The sequence below is a fragment of the Hipposideros armiger genome, unplaced genomic scaffold (assembly GCF_001890085.2).
Source record: "Hipposideros armiger isolate ML-2016 unplaced genomic scaffold, ASM189008v1 scaffold_293, whole genome shotgun sequence".
NCBI classification, from domain to species: Eukaryota; Metazoa; Chordata; class Mammalia; order Chiroptera; family Hipposideridae; genus Hipposideros; species Hipposideros armiger.
In genome coordinates, this window is record NW_017731643.1 from 333,954 (window position 1) to 351,961 (window position 18,008).

The 18,008-nt window shown below is 42.7% G+C and overlaps 2 protein-coding genes across 4 annotated transcripts in view; both read left to right on the plus strand.

Annotated features, from left to right (window-relative positions):
* The first annotated feature begins 2,693 nt into the window (after positions 1-2,693).
* On the plus strand, positions 2,694-10,022 carry SRP9 (signal recognition particle 9). Of its 2 annotated transcripts, XM_019659041.1 has the most exons (4): positions 2,694-2,994; positions 7,045-7,113; positions 7,796-7,853; positions 8,809-8,896. In XM_019659041.1, the coding sequence occupies exons 1-3, from the start codon at positions 2,923-2,925 to the stop codon at positions 7,838-7,840; spliced, it is 186 nt and encodes a 61-aa protein (XP_019514586.1). In that variant the 5' UTR covers positions 2,694-2,922; the 3' UTR covers positions 7,841-7,853; positions 8,809-8,896. The 2 variants fall into 2 exon arrangements, with proteins under 2 accessions (XP_019514586.1, XP_019514585.1); XM_019659040.1 differs by lacking the exon at positions 7,796-7,853 and having other exon boundaries at positions 2,778-2,994; positions 8,809-10,022.
* The window catches only part of EPHX1 (epoxide hydrolase 1), a 41,247-nt gene continuing 30,330 nt past the window's right edge, over positions 7,092-18,008 (plus strand). The window contains exon 1 of one of the 2 annotated variants that reach the window (XM_019659039.1): positions 7,092-7,113. The gene's annotated coding sequence lies outside the window, so the exon portion shown is untranslated. Of the gene's footprint in view, positions 7,114-17,445; positions 17,564-18,008 lie in introns of those variants that run through there. The other variant, XM_019659037.1, reaches the window with a different exon arrangement.

The following is an 18,008-nucleotide window of genomic DNA, read 5'->3' on the forward strand; positions in this document are numbered from 1 at the left end:
AATTAATTACTCACCCATCTAGCCTGGATTTCATGATTTAGCACTTCAACCACTCTCTTGCCAATACCTTCTGCCTCGTGTACTCTTTAAATCCCTAACAGCTGCCTTTTCTATTCCAAGACCCAGGGTTTTGTGTGGCGTTGAAGATAGACCCCAAATGTGCAGATTGGGGCTATTCCCAGATGATCTCCAATTTCAGCTGGGACTTCAGCTCTGCTTGATATACTGTTTTTGAGTTTCGGTCCGCTTCCTTACTCATTTCTCACAATGGCTTTCCCAAATCTCCTCAAGGCTCCAGACCCACCTGTGCCCTCCTGTCTTAGAAAACGGCCGTGCCTCTTAAGTGACAAAGAAAATTTACTTGTCCTTGTATCTACATACTCACCTATATCCTCACCCACCCTTTCCTCCTTCCTCACCACCTCAAAGGCAATGGTAAATCTTTTCTTGTTTTCATACACCTGTGTCTTCCATCTTCCCCTTCCTGTCACCCCTGAGACCTTGCTGTCCCATTTTTTCTTATATTTTCATCTCTCCTTCTCTTATGATTTCTTCTCTAAAAGTTATAAACAGACACAAACTATTTCCATCTTAAAAAAATAACACTCTTTCTTCACCCAGTGTCTTCAGGCCATCTTCTTATCTCCTCTTCTGTTCACGGTTGAGTTCATAGAGAAGAGTATAACGCAGCTGCCTTCACTTTGTCACCTCTTCAGCCTCTCAGTCAGTTCTACCTGGTTGATCCCCAGCCTGACAGAGGTTCCTCTGGCCAGGGTCACTTCCCAATGACTACAATCAATCAGCTCACTTCAGTTCTTATTGTACTAGAGTCCTATCTGCTGACACCCCTGACAGCTCCCTACTCAAAACCCTCTCCTGCCCTCACTTCCCTTTCTGGTCCCCTTTTCTCTCTCTGATAATTCTCCTCTGCCTCCTCGGTGGACTCTACTTCCTCTCTCTCACCCTTTTTACATGTGGCTGTTTCCCAGGATTATCCTTTTCTTCCTTTCTTGTGCTATATCCTCTCCTCGGGGGGACTCAACTAAGACATGCCTCTTCTGAGGATTCCTAGTTAACACCACTCCAGGAGTTTCAGATAGAGCTACCCAGCTAGGCTACTGAACATCTCCACTGGGTGTCCCAAAGATACTTCCAGCTCATTCAGTCCAGAACTGAACTTACTGTCTTCCCCAAACCTGATCTTCTTCCTTTCCCCCCTGTATCAGTCAATGACCGCCACCTCCACTGGCCTAAGACTCATTCTCTCCTCTCCTCCCCTGTATGACATCCAATCATTCACCAAGGAAATCTCCAATCTGTATCCTCCTCGGAACTCCTAAGCTAGCGCCTTAATGCAGAGTCATAGTCTCTTATGCCAATATTACCGCAAGAATATTTTAAGAGGTCTCCTTGCCTCCAGGCTTGCATCACTTCGGTTCAGTCTCAGTGTGCAGCTGGAGCCCTATACAATGCAAATCTGCATAAAGCCCTTTAATGGACAGGAAAAACAAATAATCTATAGTAGCAGAAAGCAGATTAGTGATTGTCTGGGGCCTGGGTGGGGCTGGGGAAGTTGAATACAATATAAAGAAACAGGAGGGAACTTTTTGGAGGTGAATAGTCTATATTTTGATTGTGGTATTGGGTATATGGGTATACGCCCAATGGGTACATTTGTCAAAAGGCATCAAACTGTACATTTAAAAGCAGAACGTTTTATTTAATGCAAAATATGCCTCCATCAACTTTATTAAAGAAAGATACCCTGCAATGTCAACCCCATTGCCTGGAGGATGAAGCTCAAATTTGTTATCCTGCCTTAAATGACAATATGGTGTCTTTCCTTCTCCTTCTCTTTCCCTACCCCCTAAACACCCATCGCATTAAATACACTCTAAATACAATCTAAAATGGCCCTAGGGGCTGGCCGAGTGGCTCATTTGGTTAAGAGTGGGAGCTCTGAGCAACAGGGTCGCTGGTCCGATTCCCACATGGGCCAGTGACACTGCCTCCCGAGCTGAGCTGCCAACAGGTGGCAGGATGGCTCAGCTTGTGAAAGCACATGCTCCTAACAACAAGGTTGCGGGTTTGACTCCCGCATGGGATGGTGGGCTACACCCACCTGCAACTAGGATTGAACACAGCACCTTGAGCTGAACAGAGGCGAACTGCCAATGGGCAGCCGGATGGCGACTGGACTTGGAGCTGAGCTAGCTGCACCCTCCACAACTAAGATTGAAGGACAACTTGGCTGTTCCCCTTCCCCAATTCAAAAAAATAAAAAATAAATAAAAATAAAATGGGCCTAGATCTCCTGTCCCTGCTTCTCCACCTGTTGAACATCCAACATGTTTATCAAGGTTCAGCGTGTGCTTTCACTATTCACGTACCTCGCAACCCACAAGTGATCCTTCTCCCCTATGTTTCACTGGCCCGACAATAAATGATACAAAGTTTCCGGTTGCACTCTTGTCTGTATGTGTCCCCTCTCTTTACTAGGCTGTGGGTGTGACAGCTGGACCCTGTCGTCCCCATTCTTGTGTCTCCAGCGCTTATCACTGAGCCGCTCTGTTTGTTGAAGGAACCTGGGCATTATCACTGCAGTCCAGCCCAGAGCGGGCAGGACACGTGTTCCTCCAGACCTCCAGGGGTCGCTGTAGCAGCCACCAGCTGTTTCCCTGCTTCTCTGGCCAGCTCCCAGAGCCACACGCATGCCTGGCAACATCCTTCCTTCCTATTGGGCAGAGGGCGGTCAGGGTCGCCCAATGAGACGAGGCGTTGGTGCGAGGCGGCGCCACCATCTTTGGGCGGCTGGGCCGTGTGTCGAGAGGTGGCCGCGGGAGCTAGGTGGGCAGGTGGGGCGGGTCGCGCCGCCTCGGGTCCCGGCCTTGCCGCCTTGTCCCGTTCCGCCGCGGGCCCACGATGCCGCAGTACCAGACCTGGGAGGAGTTCAGTCGCGCGGCCGAGAAACTCTACCTCGCCGACCCTATGAAGGTAAACTGCCGGCGGGGCCGGGACCTCTGTCCCCAGCCCCCAGGGCAGGATGTCTTCCCTGCCATCCGCTCGGCCTCCGGAGCTTCCTCGGCGCCCAGGGAGGTGCTGGGAGTGAGCAGAGACGGACCCCGCCACGTCCGATTGTTCCTACTGTTTCCTCCCCCGAATAACGGCCTGAAATGGGCAAACATCAGGGTTATTTCAGGGCCCTAACTCGACCTCCGACCGTGCCCCTTCCCCAGTCCCTGAGCTTCCCGTAGGGCTTTGGTTGGTTTACGTGTCTCTCAGGGCGGGCTCCTCCCCCTGCAGCTTCGCTTCCTGTCCCTTAGTCCCTTAGTCATCTTGCTGCCCTCTTCCCCTACCGCCAGGGTATAAGGGGACTTCGTGTACAAATAGGATGATGTGTTTTTCTGCCGCCGCCGAGACATGTTGAAAACCCTCAATTTGGAGGCATCTACACCCCTTAGAAGAGTGGTTCTTAATGCGGGGGGCGGGGGGCGGGGATCCAGTGCCCTTTTGAGAATGTGTGAATGCTCGCACCCTTTCCTCAGAAAAATGCACTTTAAAGGTTTAGAAACAATTTTAGGGGGCTTGAGGATTCATTCATGGCCCCCTGTAAAAGTTATTATAAGTGGATGCTAGAGCTTAGCTCGTTATTAAAAAGCTAAGATGTATTGTCATATCTAAAATTTATTTGAAGCACCTCCTTGTTGCTTTAAAATCCTGCAAGCGTCTTAGACCTGGATAAGTACCAAGAAGCTGTAAAACATTCTGTTCCATTCTTTACAATAAGATAATATAATTATGATGAAATGAATTGAAGATATTTTTCAAACGGAGTGCTTCGTTTATGACAATTTCTGGCTTCTCCATTTGGATGACTTCCCTTGTTCATCGGTTCTTCATTCAAGCAATGTACTGTGAGAACAAGACAGGATTTTTGTCCAGAAGTACCCCACGGTGTAAATTAAAAACATTTGAAAAGATAGTAAAGGACGTACAAGCTCACATCAGGAGTAACCCTGTTTTAAGAATGGGATGGTGGTGGTCGGGAACATGAAAATTAAACGGTAATTCCGGAGCATTGCTGTGAACAAAGATATCTAGAACGGACAGGAGAGGGAAAATGTTTCAGCTCCTTACAGTCAGAAAATGCCAGTGGTCTGAAAACGTCTGCGTCTTCATGATAGCCTTCTACTGTTTTTTTTGTTTTTTTAAACTTTATTGGGGAACGGTGTGTTTTTCCAGGACCCGTCAGCTCCCAGTCAAGTCGTTGTCTTCAGTCTAGTTGTAGAGGGTGCAGCTCACTGGCCCGTGTGGGGATCGAACCGGCAACCTTGGTGTAACGAGCGAGGGGATGAGTTGGGGAGGGGGCTTGACTAACTTTTATTGAATGCCTTCTATGTGACAGGCATTTCACATATATAGGTATAGTTTATGTGAACAATTAAGACAGCCCCTTGAGGTAGGTGAATAAACAATCTTAGATACAGTCAATGGTTTGCCTAGCCTAAGAGATGAAGCTGAAGTTTGAACCAGGTCTCTAAACCCCAGGTCCGTGCTGTTTCTACGTGTTCATGCTGCCAGGACGAAGAAGAAAAGAAATTCCGTCAGAACTCCCTGGGATCTGTTTTGCAGAAGTTCTGTCTTCTCTCCCCACCCCGTTGAACCTGCTCATGATGATACGCATCACCTTCACCATTCTCTCTTGCGTCACTCTAATTGAAGATGGTATTACTGCCCGACCGTGTGATAACTTCTTAGTTGTTCTGTCTGCCTTTTGAACCCCTTCTTCATGCTCACGCCACAGTTGTCTAAAACACAAACAGTTGCATTCTCTTAGTGTCCTGCTTAAAAACTGGTTCTTCATGGATTGCTGGATGAAATTCAGACTTCCATCCCACAGCCTGACCCTCTCTTCTATCTTCGGCTTTGTCTGCCACCATTTCCGCGCTCAGCTCTACTCTGGAGAAGGCACAGAATTCATCGATTCTTCATGCTGGCTGCTGCTTTAGCCTTTCTGCTAACCATCTTCCCTAAAAGAAAAGAAAAAGGCATTTCCAAAACCACCTCCTTGAAGCCTCTTTTTTTTTACTTCTTTTCTCTTTTAGCATGTTACCTGTATATGCCTTTATAGGACTTCATGTTCTTTTGTGTTTTGGTTATTTTACAGTTGGTAGAATTCAAAGTTCTTAAGAGAGCAAGAACCTTGATTTCTTTTTCTTGCTTCAAGGCATCTGACATGGTAACTGAGGTGCCCCCTAAGTTACAAAATGGACCTTCTTATAATACCAGAGACCCTTTAACTTTAATTTCTCCTAATGAAGCCAGTGGGTATTTTAATTAAGGGTTGAAACTTTACGTAATTTTCATGCTTAGTACATTTTAAAGTTTTAGTATCTTTTTGTTTCTGGAGAACTGAGCTTTTTAAAAATATGTAAAGCTGAATTTCATGGCTCAGTAAATAGAATCAGTTAGGCTGTCTAAAGGTAATTAACCTAGTTATTATTTATATCTACTAATGAGTTCTCTTTCCTCCTTCGCCAAGACAAATCTCATAGGGGGGTGTGACTTTTCTTTTTGGTTTTTGTTTTGTTTTGTTTTGTTTTTTGGAATCCCAGGAAAGCTGAGAGCATAATGGGAAAAGCTGTAGGTCACAGCTCTAATAGCCCTTTTTATTTAGTTCCCAGAATTGTCTTGAGGTTTCTGGTGCCACACTGTAAGCATTTAAAAATTATGTTCCTGTTTTGGCTTTGTCGACTGCACTTTTTAAAACAGCTATTTATATTGGTTAGCAAAAAACTGACTCAGCTGCAATACACTATTTTGAATCCGTCATTTAAAGAAATAAAAATAATGTTAATGGAAGTTGTAAACTCTTGGGAGATGTCTTCTTTTGTTGGAATATGCTAATGTCTAAATCGTTTTCTTAACTACCTAACTAGAATGCTGAACAACAAAAAGTGTTGTGTGGTGTGGCATTCAATATAGGAATTATTCTAGATTTGGGACAATTGTTGATGGAGACTTCTTTTCAAGACAGATCTCTGCCTTTATGTAATAATAATGCATCATGTACCATCACGATAAAGATGCAATTTTGCTGAATACTTTAGTCTCAATCCACCTCCTGAGAGCCATCGGAAAGGGAAAGTGTGAACTATGATTTCCTGAGGAATGGATTTGAACTTAAAAGACATTTCTGCTATTTTTTTTCCCCTTTTCCTATCATTCCTCTGTGGCTAGGTGTGTGGATATTGTTAGGGGAGAAATACCTTGCTCCTTTATCCTCATAGGTTTAATTGCTGGGGCCGTGCAAATTAAACTGACAGATTAACAAGAGGAAATAACATTACATATGTACTGAGTTCTCAAAGAAATGTAAGGAAGCAGTTAGAATTTGAAGCCTGTATACCATCCTAAAGGGTGACAAAATGGGGAAGAGGCTGGACAACGGAAAAGGGGTTTGGGGTTCTAGAAGGGGAGGGTAAGTTGTGGGAAAGCGATTAGGAAATGTATGGTAAATAAGAGTTGGTTAGTACAGTTTGCTCATGCAGATAAGAGGCCTTCTTGGTAACAGCTGAAAATTCATGTCACCTTTACAAAGGTTACTGATGTCCTGCTTTTTTAGCCAGAAAGGGCAGAGAGCTCAATTCGTTCAGCTCAAAACAGTCCTTATGCCAAAGTGCCTTGTTTTGAGGTGGTATGCTGTGATCCCCTTCAGGATATATTCTTACTGTCAAGAAACGCTCCCCTACCTTAAGAGTCGCACAGACAGTGCCTGAATATGGATGTATTCAGGCCATCTCTTCAAACTGACCGCATATAAAATATTCAACTTTTTTAAGTCTAAAAAAATACATTGTAGCAGTAGGAATGGAATGGACTAAAATGCTGTTCGTATCTCATTTCGGTAATAAGTTTACAGTAAAAGTGCCTTTAGACATTTTGACTATTCTAAAAGGATCTGTTTTTGCCCATCTAAATATTAAGTTATTTATGAGAAATATCTTTGACTTCACTGTATCTAAATATGTTTTTTTGTTTCAGGCACGTGTGGTTCTCAAATATAGACATGCTGATGGGAGTTTGTGTATGAAAGTAACAGATGACTTAGTTGTAAGTATACATTTTTATTTACTGCACACTTTCAGATTTGTTTGAGTTTATCGTTTGTTTAAAAGTATTTACATAGAATTTATGCAGATTACCCATTAGGATGCTTATTTTGCATTTCATTCCAAAATCAAGAACAGCATTCTAGAAGCTACTTTTATAGGATCTTGGGAAAATATTTAATTAAAGGGAAATAATAATTGAAACAGTATGTCAAGTGTAGTTTAATACTTACTCTCTTCAGACCTTAAGCAAGAGGAATGGAGGGACCAAAACTGGAGGTAAGGAGGTAACGGTTTCCTTATAGGTGTGTGAGAAGTAAAGGGTGGTAATTGAACACAAGATTTGGGCTTTATAATTGTATCTCTCTTTCCCTGTCTGCTCACTCCTGCCCCTTCCTCACACCCCCTTCACTCCTTAACCCTCTGCCATCTGCTTTATACATGCAGTTCTCCCCTGAAACTGCTCTTGGTGCGAGCTCAGCGGCAGCCTCTTCATTTTCAAACCCAGCGGTCTCATTAGGTCTCGCCTCACTTGACCTTCTTGCTGCCTTTGATACAGAAAACCACTGTCGCATGGAGATTACTGTTTTTGCATCTGTGGCTCCATTTTCTTTCTCTATGTTTCTGTTTCATTCTTTGCTGATTACTTCACTGATGTGCCCCCATAAATATTGGTTTCTCAGGATTCGGTCCTTGGGTGCCTTTTCATACCACTTCTTCTGGAGTAATCCACCCCTCAAGGTAAACACCCTCACGTGCCCTCAGATCTCTGCCTTTTCTGCTGCTGAAGTGCTCTAATCTGCCATGCTGGCTTAGGCCTCTGTGCTTTGAACATCCTGTTTCCATCTTTGCAGCATTAAATCCCACCCCGCCCCACTAGGCAAGACTGCTGCTGACCTTTCAAAACTCTGCTCAAAAGGATTGGTGCATCTCTTGCTTTTCTTTCTGGCTCTTCTTGTGCTGCGTCACAATTGTTTATCCACTTTGTCTTTTGAATAGAGCGTGAGTTTCAAGACAATAAGAGCTAGGTCAGTAACATTCTTAACCTGTATTTCCAGTGACTAGTCTTGACCAGAGGGTACTTAGTAAATCTTTTTTTAATAGATTAATTATTTTAAAAGTTTCATAGTGACTTTAAAAATCGCTTTTTGTCTTTGGCCATGTATCTTTTAATGATTACCATGTCTTCCAAGAACCGATAGAATGTGGTGAAGTAACAACTGAAAATGTGAAAAAGGAAGAGTAAATTGAGGCATGGTGTGCGAGACCTAGATTCAAGAGATCTGAATCCTAGCTTAGCCGTTGGCCGAGCTTCAGCCTTGGAAAAGTTCAGACCAAATGTTAGGCTTTCTGGGCCTGTTTCCTCATCTGTAAAGTGCCATAGCCGTAGTCTGCTTACCTAATTGGTTTGTTGTGAAAAGTAAACCAAATATGTGAAAGTACCTACCTACCATTCATTAGTGCTTACCAGTTAATGAACTCAATAAATGTGTACTTGAATCTTGAACATTCACGTCGAGAAAAATTTTCACTGTGATTGTCACAGAGTAGATAGGTATATCTGTATGTCCTCCACAGAGAGAATAGAGCAAAACAATAGTAGCAAAGACTCAACTTCTTACTCAATCATACATTTGCTACATTGTTGATAATCTAGTTTTACGTAATTAATATGTACTTTTAAAATTTCTGACAGTGTTTGGTGTATAGAACAGACCAAGCTCAAGATGTAAAGAAGATTGAGAAATTCCACAGTCAACTAATGCGACTTATGGTAGCCAAGGAATCCCGCAGTGTTGCCATGGAAACGGACTGAATGGTTTGAAATGAAGACTGTTTGCCATGTCCTTAGGAAGTAAATATCTTTTGAATTTGAGAAAGTGTTGGGACAGAAAATACTTTATGTAACTAAGTGGGCTATTCAGAAGCCCTGAGATCATTTTTTGTACTTTGTTTTTTAATGTTTACTTTAGAGAGCTAGGAGTGTAAATGCTTTCAGTTAGAAAGCCTTTATTTATTTTTGGAAATTGAACAAGAAATGCATCTATCTCAGAAACTTTGCAGATTATTTGCTGCAAGGCAAAATACATAATTATTTCTTTTGATAAATTTGTATCAGTAATTGAAAATGAGATGTCAAGAAAAGCCTATTCTTCTTAAATTTAGTTTCTCCGTCTTTAAAAAAAATTAAATGTAACCATTTTTGCTGGATTGATAGATTTCTTTTATACCATAAAATTTGTGCTGTTGATGACCAACAAATATAAAACATAGTAACTAGAATTAACCGTATAGCAGTATACTGATTATGTACAGCAGTGTCTCAATTGTGCCCCAAAGTAATTAGGAAAACAACCATGCTTTAACTTAAACTTGCCAAATTTAAACTATATTTTTGAATATAAAGGATTCATAGCGTTATTAGCTTGTTGAGCAGATTTACTTCGAATCTAGTTTTCAGTGCTCACAACACTGAACAGTTCCTTTAAATGCATGAACAGAACCATCACTGATGGACTGAAAGCACCATATTACAGAAATATTTGCCATATATCGCCAGCCATAGTTTCTCAGAAGGGCTGTGGGTTATGTAAGCTGTTACACCTCTGCATATCTCTTTGACCTCCCTGCTCACTTCTCTCTTCGCTTAACCACGTTGTTAAGCATGACTGGCACAACTTATGTTTTCCATTAAACCAAAAGTATGACATTATTTGATATTTATCATATATGTGTAACCTGAATATTACCACCTAAATGTAATGTTCACATGTTGATTCCTACATTAAAAAAAATTTTGTTAGCAATTTGTCGTGTTGAGCAACATTTTAATACGGAGAGTTCCATTAGCCATATGAATTTTGACATGTTTCAGAGAGGTCAGTAAATAAAATACCATGTGACCATCCATGTATTGTTTCTTTTGAAGTTTTTAACTTCTCAAGAATTACTGTTTTCTTGACTGGAGATACCATATTCATGTAGTCTAAAGTGAGCATAATGATACTGCAAGTAAATGTTGTTTGTTTTGTTTTTTGGTACTTTACATGACTTTCTCTGAGCTGTATGTTGATGGCAAGATTCTCAGTTAAGGGAAATAACATCAAATAGTGGAGGATTTTTTGAGTTTGAGTTTTTTTCCCTCCAGAATTAGTGGAATCACTGGAGTTTTTTGCTCTTTTTCTTGCTCATTTACATCTCCCACTTTTTGACACTACTTTATAAAGATAACCAGAAAGGGATGGACTAATGTTTGGGCTCTTTGAGATTTTTGTAGCTTTTAGCAGAGTGGTTAAGAGCAGAGGGTCTGAGGGAGACTGCCTGGGTTGCAATCTTGGCTCCACGACTCCTACCTCTGTGGTCTTGGACAAGAACCTTTCTAAGCTTCCGTTTCCTTCTGGAAATTGAGTTAACAATAGTACTCTTAGGACTTCATGAGGATTAAATGGCATGATCCATTTTAAGCCCTTAGCACAGTGCCTGGAATGTAGTAAAGCTCAATAAATGGTGGCCATTCTTACTATTTTTCTGATTATTGATTTTCAGGGGAAAGGGTATACGTAGCTACAGCTCTTACGTTTTCTCATAATTTTAATTGAATGATTATTTATTGGGAATGTCTGCCTTTTCTGCCAAGCTGTGTCTATTAAATGCCATTTGTGGCAGCTGGGATACACAAGATCTCCCTCATCGACAGTGTTCTTGCGTGTTCAAAGGGGACTGAAATCCTTAAATCTGAAACTTGTATTTTTTTGTATCTGCACAAATTAAAATTATTGAGAGAACTAGTTGGTGGTAAAAGTATTAAATCTCTTAAAGACCATGTAAATAATAAAATACCAAATCATAATATATTCTGAAAATTGCAGTGCCGGGTACTCTTAATTTTTTTTTTAATCAGGAAGTATTTCTGGACACGAGAATCATACTTTCATGGATTAATTTTTAGCAAATGGTTTTGTGATATATTTGATCAAATGAAGTTATGTGGTAATTGAGATTCTAGGTACAGTTAGCAGTTCAAATTTTGTTCTTCTCTTGTAAAGACCCATTCTCCTTGGATCACCAAGCCCATTAAACATTACCATTAAGCTACACATGTTCCTTGTTGTAAAGGGTTGGCTACTCCCTTTTGGGGTACCTAGCCTGCCAACTTCTTGTCTTAAAAATATTACACCTCTTAGTCATAGACTAATGACTTAATAACTTGTCAAGAATTCTCAAAACTCAAGAAAACAATCCCTCTCCAAAAAAACCCACAACAGATTTGAACATACACTTCACTGAAGAGGATGTACAGATGGCAAATAAGCCCATGAAAAGATGTTTGTCGGGCTGGCCAAGTGGCGCGCTGGTTAAGAACTGGCTTGGGAGGCCAGAGGGCCCCGGTTCAGATCCCACATATGAGGGCCAGTGACACTGCCCTGTACAGCTATGATGCTGAACAACGGCCCAACCTGGAACTGGGCTGCTGTGAGTTGCCAGCAATGGCATAGGCTGCAGCCCCTGTGGCAGTGGGTTGCCATGGGCTACCGTGTGTGGCCTGCAGCCAGCATTAGTAGCCAGCAGCCGCCGTGAGCGGCCGTCCAGAAGCCGGCGACTGATCTGCCTCACCCGGGAAAGACTGATCTGCCTCACCCGGGAAAAGCGCAATGATGGTGCCAACTTGAGCCAGTGAAGCAACGTCCGCCACAACTAGACTGAAGAACAAAAGGACAGCAACTTGTCTGTTCCCCCTCCCCAATTCCCTAGCGCTGTTCCCTTCCCCCAATTCCCCAATAAAAAAATCTTAAAAAAAAAAAAAAAGATGTTTGTCATTAGTTGTTAAGGGAATGCAACTTCAAATCACGTGATCCCCACTGCACACCTATTAGAACAGCTAGAATGAAAAAGACTGACCGTTCCAAGTGCCGACAAGGACGTGGAGCAACGAGAACTCTTAGGTTGGAAAACGGACAGTTCCTTTAAAAGTTTTGCATACTTCTACCATCCATACAAAGACTTGTACGTTAGTTATTCATAGCAGCTTTCTTCATAAATAGCCCAAACCAGAAACAACCCAAAAGTCCAACAGTTTTTGGATAAACAAATTGTGGATATTTATACATAGCAATACTACTCAGCAATGAAAGGAATGATCTATTGATACATATTATAAGATGGATAAATCTCAAAATTGTTATGGCGAGTGAAAGAAGCCAGACGAAAGTGCATACTGGATGATCTAATTTACGTAAAATTCTAGAAATGCAAACTTATAGATAACTGCAGATCAGCAGTTTCCTTGGGGAAGGCGGGAGCTGTGGGTGGAAGGGATTACAGTGAGACGAGGAAACTTCTGGGGGTGATGGATATAGTTCTCTAAAACAAGAGTGAACCAAGGAAGAGGAAGATGGCGGCTGAAGGAAGCGGATACTTGACACCGGAGAGCAGGAAGGATTCCCCAGGCTGGAAGTAAAGAGGGACTCAGATGAGCTGTGCACCAGAGAGAGCAGACCAGGTCGGAGGCAGATCAGAGGGCTCCTCAGGCACTTTAGGGAAATGAAATGGAAGAAAATCGGATGCGAATGAATTTACCAGGAAGGGATTTAGGTAACTGGTAGGTTAGTGTTGAAATGATTGGTACATAGGAAATTAGGCAAAGGGCAGCTGGTTAGCTCCGTTGGTTAGAGTGCAGTGCTCATAACACCAAGGTTGCCAGTTCGATCCCCACATGGGCCACTGAGATGTGCCCTCCATGAGTAGATTGAAACAACTACTTGACTTGGAGCTGATGGGTCCTGGAAAAAAACACTGTTGCCAAATTAAAAAAAAAAAATTAGGCAAATTTTACAAATGTTAATTCTAGGGAAAGGAAATTAATCACAGTTACTATAGATCAGCCCCGAATGAATGGTCTTCATAAAAATGAGGCAACTGAATATTGATAAAACTAAAATTTGGGGAATGTGGGGAATGATGGGAAGTGAGGTCAATTTAAGAAAGACCTAATTTACATGTCAGTTGAGGTCTTCAACAGATAGTGCCTAAGATGAGGTTTTAAAAAAAACTTAAAAGAAGCAAATATAAATATGCAAATATGAAGAGAATCTGCTAAAGGGGTTAAACCTGGTTTGCTCTTCAAGAAGACTGGGGAGTGGGGGATCGAGAGAAGGGATGAAATTGCTGTTGTCTTAAAAGCCTTGTAGAGGCAGTTGACGCTTCAAACAATTGACTCTGATTAAAATATGGAGTTTAACAGTCCTCCCCATCCCCTGCAAAACAGGAACAAAATGATTCCCACAAGTAAGGCATGGTCATAATGCAGTGTCCAGCACAGGCCCATAGAGGGCCCTAGAGAGCCTTTATTGCTTTTGGACTTGTTTGCAGACTAGCTTATTTACATAAATTCTTCTGTTGACCTTTGATCTTCACAAAGTTATGTTGTTGACCATTGCCCTGGAAGCTCTGGGAACATAGTATAGTCAGAGATCTTAGGAAACCTGGGAGAAAGTGGCTTGGGGCGTGAGTGGGAAGTCATTTAAAAGAATGTTCAGGATCAATGAATAATAATGTCCCTTCTGTGGACTTAGGAAAAGTGCTTTAAAAATCCAACCGTTAGCATCTTTTCATTTACATCTATTAAGAAAACAAAATGCAACTGAGTACATTTTAAACATCTTATTGGCTTTATTCAACTATTCATGAATTGGGCAGCATCCCCCCCAGCAAAGAGAAAGGAGCTCGAATTGCTGTACAAAATGGAAGATTTTAAAGGCAGCAAGGGGGTGGGATAAAGTTATTAGCAAAAGGAAAGATTACTTCAGGCTAGTTCGCCTTCCTTTTGGGAAAGGCAGGGGCCTATCAGGAATATTAACTCACTAGTGCTGACAGGGAATTCCAGATTGACTGGTTAACATTACAGTCCTGGGAGAGGCTGAAACTGCAGTTAAGTTAGGTCAATGAAGTCTTGGCTTGCTGACATGGGGCTTACCACAAGTGATTCCATTTTGGGTCTGTTGTCTCTTTGTTAACATCTTTTTATAAAATATGAAATCTATACAAAATCTTAAATTATTTTCTCTCTGTGCATAAGTTTAGGTCATTCCTGTTATCTCCCAACAGATACCTTTGTAAATTATCTTGTCCATTGTACATGGGCAAGTTTCTAGAAATTATGTTTCATTTTCAGCTGGTTTGTTGGGAGCACCATGTGCTAGCAGATGATTGGTAAACGTACTTGATTATAAAAATGATGAGACGACACAGATATGAAACAATTCTATGTCATCGGTACTCTTACAGCATGCTCTCTCTTTAGGACATTTTGTAGAACAACCATTTGGTATCCCCACCCCACTCCTTTAATGTCACAGTGGATTTGTAAAATCTGTTCATCTTGAAGTAGATAATACTTTTGTAATGAGTAGTGGGTGCTATGCCCTTTTGAGAAGCTAACTGTAATACATACCAGTTCTGGTGCAATCAGTGATCTTTTCATTGGCATCTGGTAAAGCAATTTATTGGTTAACATCCTAAGAGCAAAGAGTATCGGGCAGAAGCCCCGTAAGAACGAAGGAAAAGCTTGAGGTGGGGAGCAGAAGGAAATAGCAGTCCATTAGAACTGATGTGAGCCTGGAATTTGGAAGCGTGCAAGACATGCTTTAGACTCTAGAGGGAAACGCAATGAATCTGGAGTGTCTGATGGCCTCCGGAAAAACAATATGTTTAAATTAATTTTTATTTTTACCCATGTACATGGTTTTTAAGAAATCAAATAATTAAGACTTAGAATAAAATATAACAATCCCTCATTTTTCCCATTCTACATTTAAGTCTTTTGGCATTTATCTAATAATATGCTTATAATGCATGTTTCTTCATTTGTGAGTTTTAGATATTGTCTATTGAGTTTCTCTAATAGTAGATAAAGACTCATGCTAATACACCCACTCCTACTGCCCTCACTGCATCCTCCCAACATAGTAATAATATTTTTTTGTTAAACCAATAGTGTTTACATAATTATGACTATGTAAATATTGCTCACTACAGATCCAAGCAGTGTTCCATGGTTACTTTTTTTTCTTGAGCACCTTTCTGTTTTCCTGTAGTTAATCAATTTTTTCCTTTGTTTATTTTTCTATGTTCCTTTCCTTTGTTGTTTTTTTCCCCCAATTATGCCATCAGATCTGACAAATGTCTATTCATATTATTTTCCCAAAACTTAACTCTATCAGTTAGTGTATAATTCTCTTGTTTCTCTGGAGACCTGCCTCCTGGCACCATTTGTGTTCCTCATCTACTATGGACAGGTTGCTGCTCTCTAAGCCTGCTGCACAGTTGTCAATTGGGATTCCTTTTGCTCCTCTGTATTAGACCTCGTGTTTCCCAAACACTATGTCTTCCCCTTTCATATTTTACTGCCTTGTTTTTGCTGAAGCACATCCTCTAGTAATGTCCCAAGAAAGGGTACATGAGAAGTACAAATGTTTTTAGTCCTTGCATGTGTGAAAATGTCTTTAATTTGCCTTCACACTTTGTTATAAAATTATTTATTGGAAATAATATTCCCACAACTTTTGATGGCCTTGCTTTACTATTTTATGGCATCCAGGGTTACTGCTAAGAAGTCTGATGACAATCCAAAGATTGAATCTTTGTGTTGGCCTATTGTTTTTCTCTCTCTCTCTCTCTGTCTAGAAGCTTTTAAGATCTTCTCTTTTCTTTAGTATTCTGAAGTTTTACAATGACTTGCATTGGTGTGGTTTTCTGGGTTTTTGTTGTATCTTTTCAATATAGAGATTCCTGTCCTTTGGTTGTATCTTTTCAATATAGAGATTCCTGTCCAAGAATATTCTTGTATTTCTTAAATAATTTGTTCTAATTTTTTAAAATATAATTTATTCTAGAGATCATATTATACCCATACCAATGACCTTTGACCAAAAGAGGTAGAATTACAACTGCCTAAATTTTGCCCTGCTGAGTTGGACTGTGTAACTCATTTATTGTACATGTACATTGTATTTTTAAATACCTTGCAGTGTCTTAGATTTCATATTCTAATACTGGATGAGTGATCTAACCAAGGAGAAGGATATTAGGATACAGGAGTGAGGAGTGAGGTTACAATCTCACTGCAGCTTTTTTATATATATAAAAATAACAGCTTTATGGTATTCACATACCATAAAATTCACCCTATTAAAATGTACAGTTCAGTAGTTTCTAGCCTATTCACAGAGTTTTGGTGATGCCACCCACCATCACCAGTATCGAAGTTTAGGATGTTTTCATCGCCATTGCAATTTTAAGAATAACAAATTTGCATCCCTTGGTGAAATGGCCAGAGGCAGAGCTCCTGTTGGAAAGATTTGGGGGAGAAATGGGGGAATGTTACAGAATGCAAGTGTTGAAGGACTACAGAGATGCCAGCGACTGCAGGGGTGAGAGAAAGAAAGCTTTTGAGGGGAGTGTAGAATTAAAAGGAAGAGTCCATCCCGTCCAGGGGTATTGCATGAGGAAAGGGTTGGCAGTGGGAATGAGTTGAGTGTGTGTGCTGACCAGAAACAGCCTCTCTTCATTGAAATGGAAAGTTCTTGGGCCAGGGTGAGCGGGAAGATGAACTTTATCCTGGAGTTGTGTGCCCGGTGACAATCAGGAGTTTAACATCCCCGCAAGAGGCCTTTGGGGGGTGGGAGGCTCTATGCTGCGGTCTATTGGTTGTTGAAACGCATCTCTGAGCACATGAAAGAGGTGTGTGGAGGAGTTGTGAGGAGGTAAGGAGGAGCAGTGACATGGTAGGTTTTCTAGGGATGAAAGTCTGGGAAGTCTGGGATGCACAACCCTCCGCGGGCCTGTGCTCCCAGCTGCTTCTGAGCAGCTCCTCTCTGGGTGTTGTAGCGCTCAGTCCGCACCATGAAGACCTCTTCGAGTAGATCCTCCTTTCATCCAGACAGCGCTTCTTAGACACTTAGTGTTGAAAGACAAATTTGCTTTTAAATTTCCCAATCGGTCCCGGACCTATAGGTGTGTAAGATCCAATAACAATGAATTACTAGAAAGATTAAGAAAGACACGCAACATGCAAGCTTAGGGGTTTTTGTTTCCGTTTTTGTTTTGATTCAGCTGACAGTCACAGCATCAAACTGCTGTAAGAGTTTCTAGACGGGGGTCCGTGACCGCCCTTTGAGTAGCCCAGCTCCAAAGGAGAGGGGGAGCATTACAGAGGTGCAGAGACTGTCCCGGTGTCGCTCAGGTAACGGGGCCGGGGCAGGACTGAGCCTGAGAACATCCCTGCCGCCCTGGGCCGGGCGGGCCGGGCCGGGACCGCCCCGCTGCAGGGCCGACCCTGGGCGGGGTCAGCGCCAGGCCTGGAGACAAGCGGAGAGGGAGCCGCGGGAGCCGGGAGCTGGAGTGACCGCTCGCCATCGCCGGCCGGAGCCTGGGAGCCGGGGGAGCAGACGACTGTAAGCGCCCGGGGCGCGTGGCTTGCCGAGGCGGGATCCGTGGGGCAGAGGGCGCGCGACGGGGCGGTGGGGCAGGGCGGCCGCGGGCTGGGGGGCGCAGTCGGGCCGCGCCGTCCCGCCAGGACTCCAGGGCGACTTACAGACAGGGCTCCGCTCCCACTCGTGTCGCCCGCCCCACCCGCAGCTGCATCCCGGCTGCGGGGACCGCGCGCGCCCGCACCTGGCACCCCGGGCGCGCAGTTTGGAAGAGGCCCAGGCGAGCCCTGCCTGCCTGCTCGGGCCGCCAGGGCAGCGACTTCGCGGCCTCCGACCTGTTGGGCACGGCCGGCGGGAGGGGAGCGGCAGGGCCCCTTCCTTGCCCGGCTGTCCGGAAGAGTAGAGCTTCCCGGGGCGCGTCTCAGCCCCGCAGTGATGATAGGCATGTGCTTGTCCCCGGAGTCCTACA

Bases quoted from the DNA above. Each gene is read 5' to 3' on its own strand.
- SRP9 (XM_019659040.1), top strand. From the start codon at position 2,923: ATGCCGCAGTACCAGACCTGGGAGGAGTTCAGTCGCGCGGCCGAGAAA. The intron at 2,995-7,044 runs GTAAACTGCCGG...TTTTTGTTTCAG, and splicing joins ACCTCGCCGACCCTATGAAG to GCACGTGTGGTTCTCAAATA. The intron at 7,114-8,808 runs GTAAGTATACAT...AATTTCTGACAG, and splicing joins AAGTAACAGATGACTTAGTT to TGTTTGGTGTATAGAACAGA.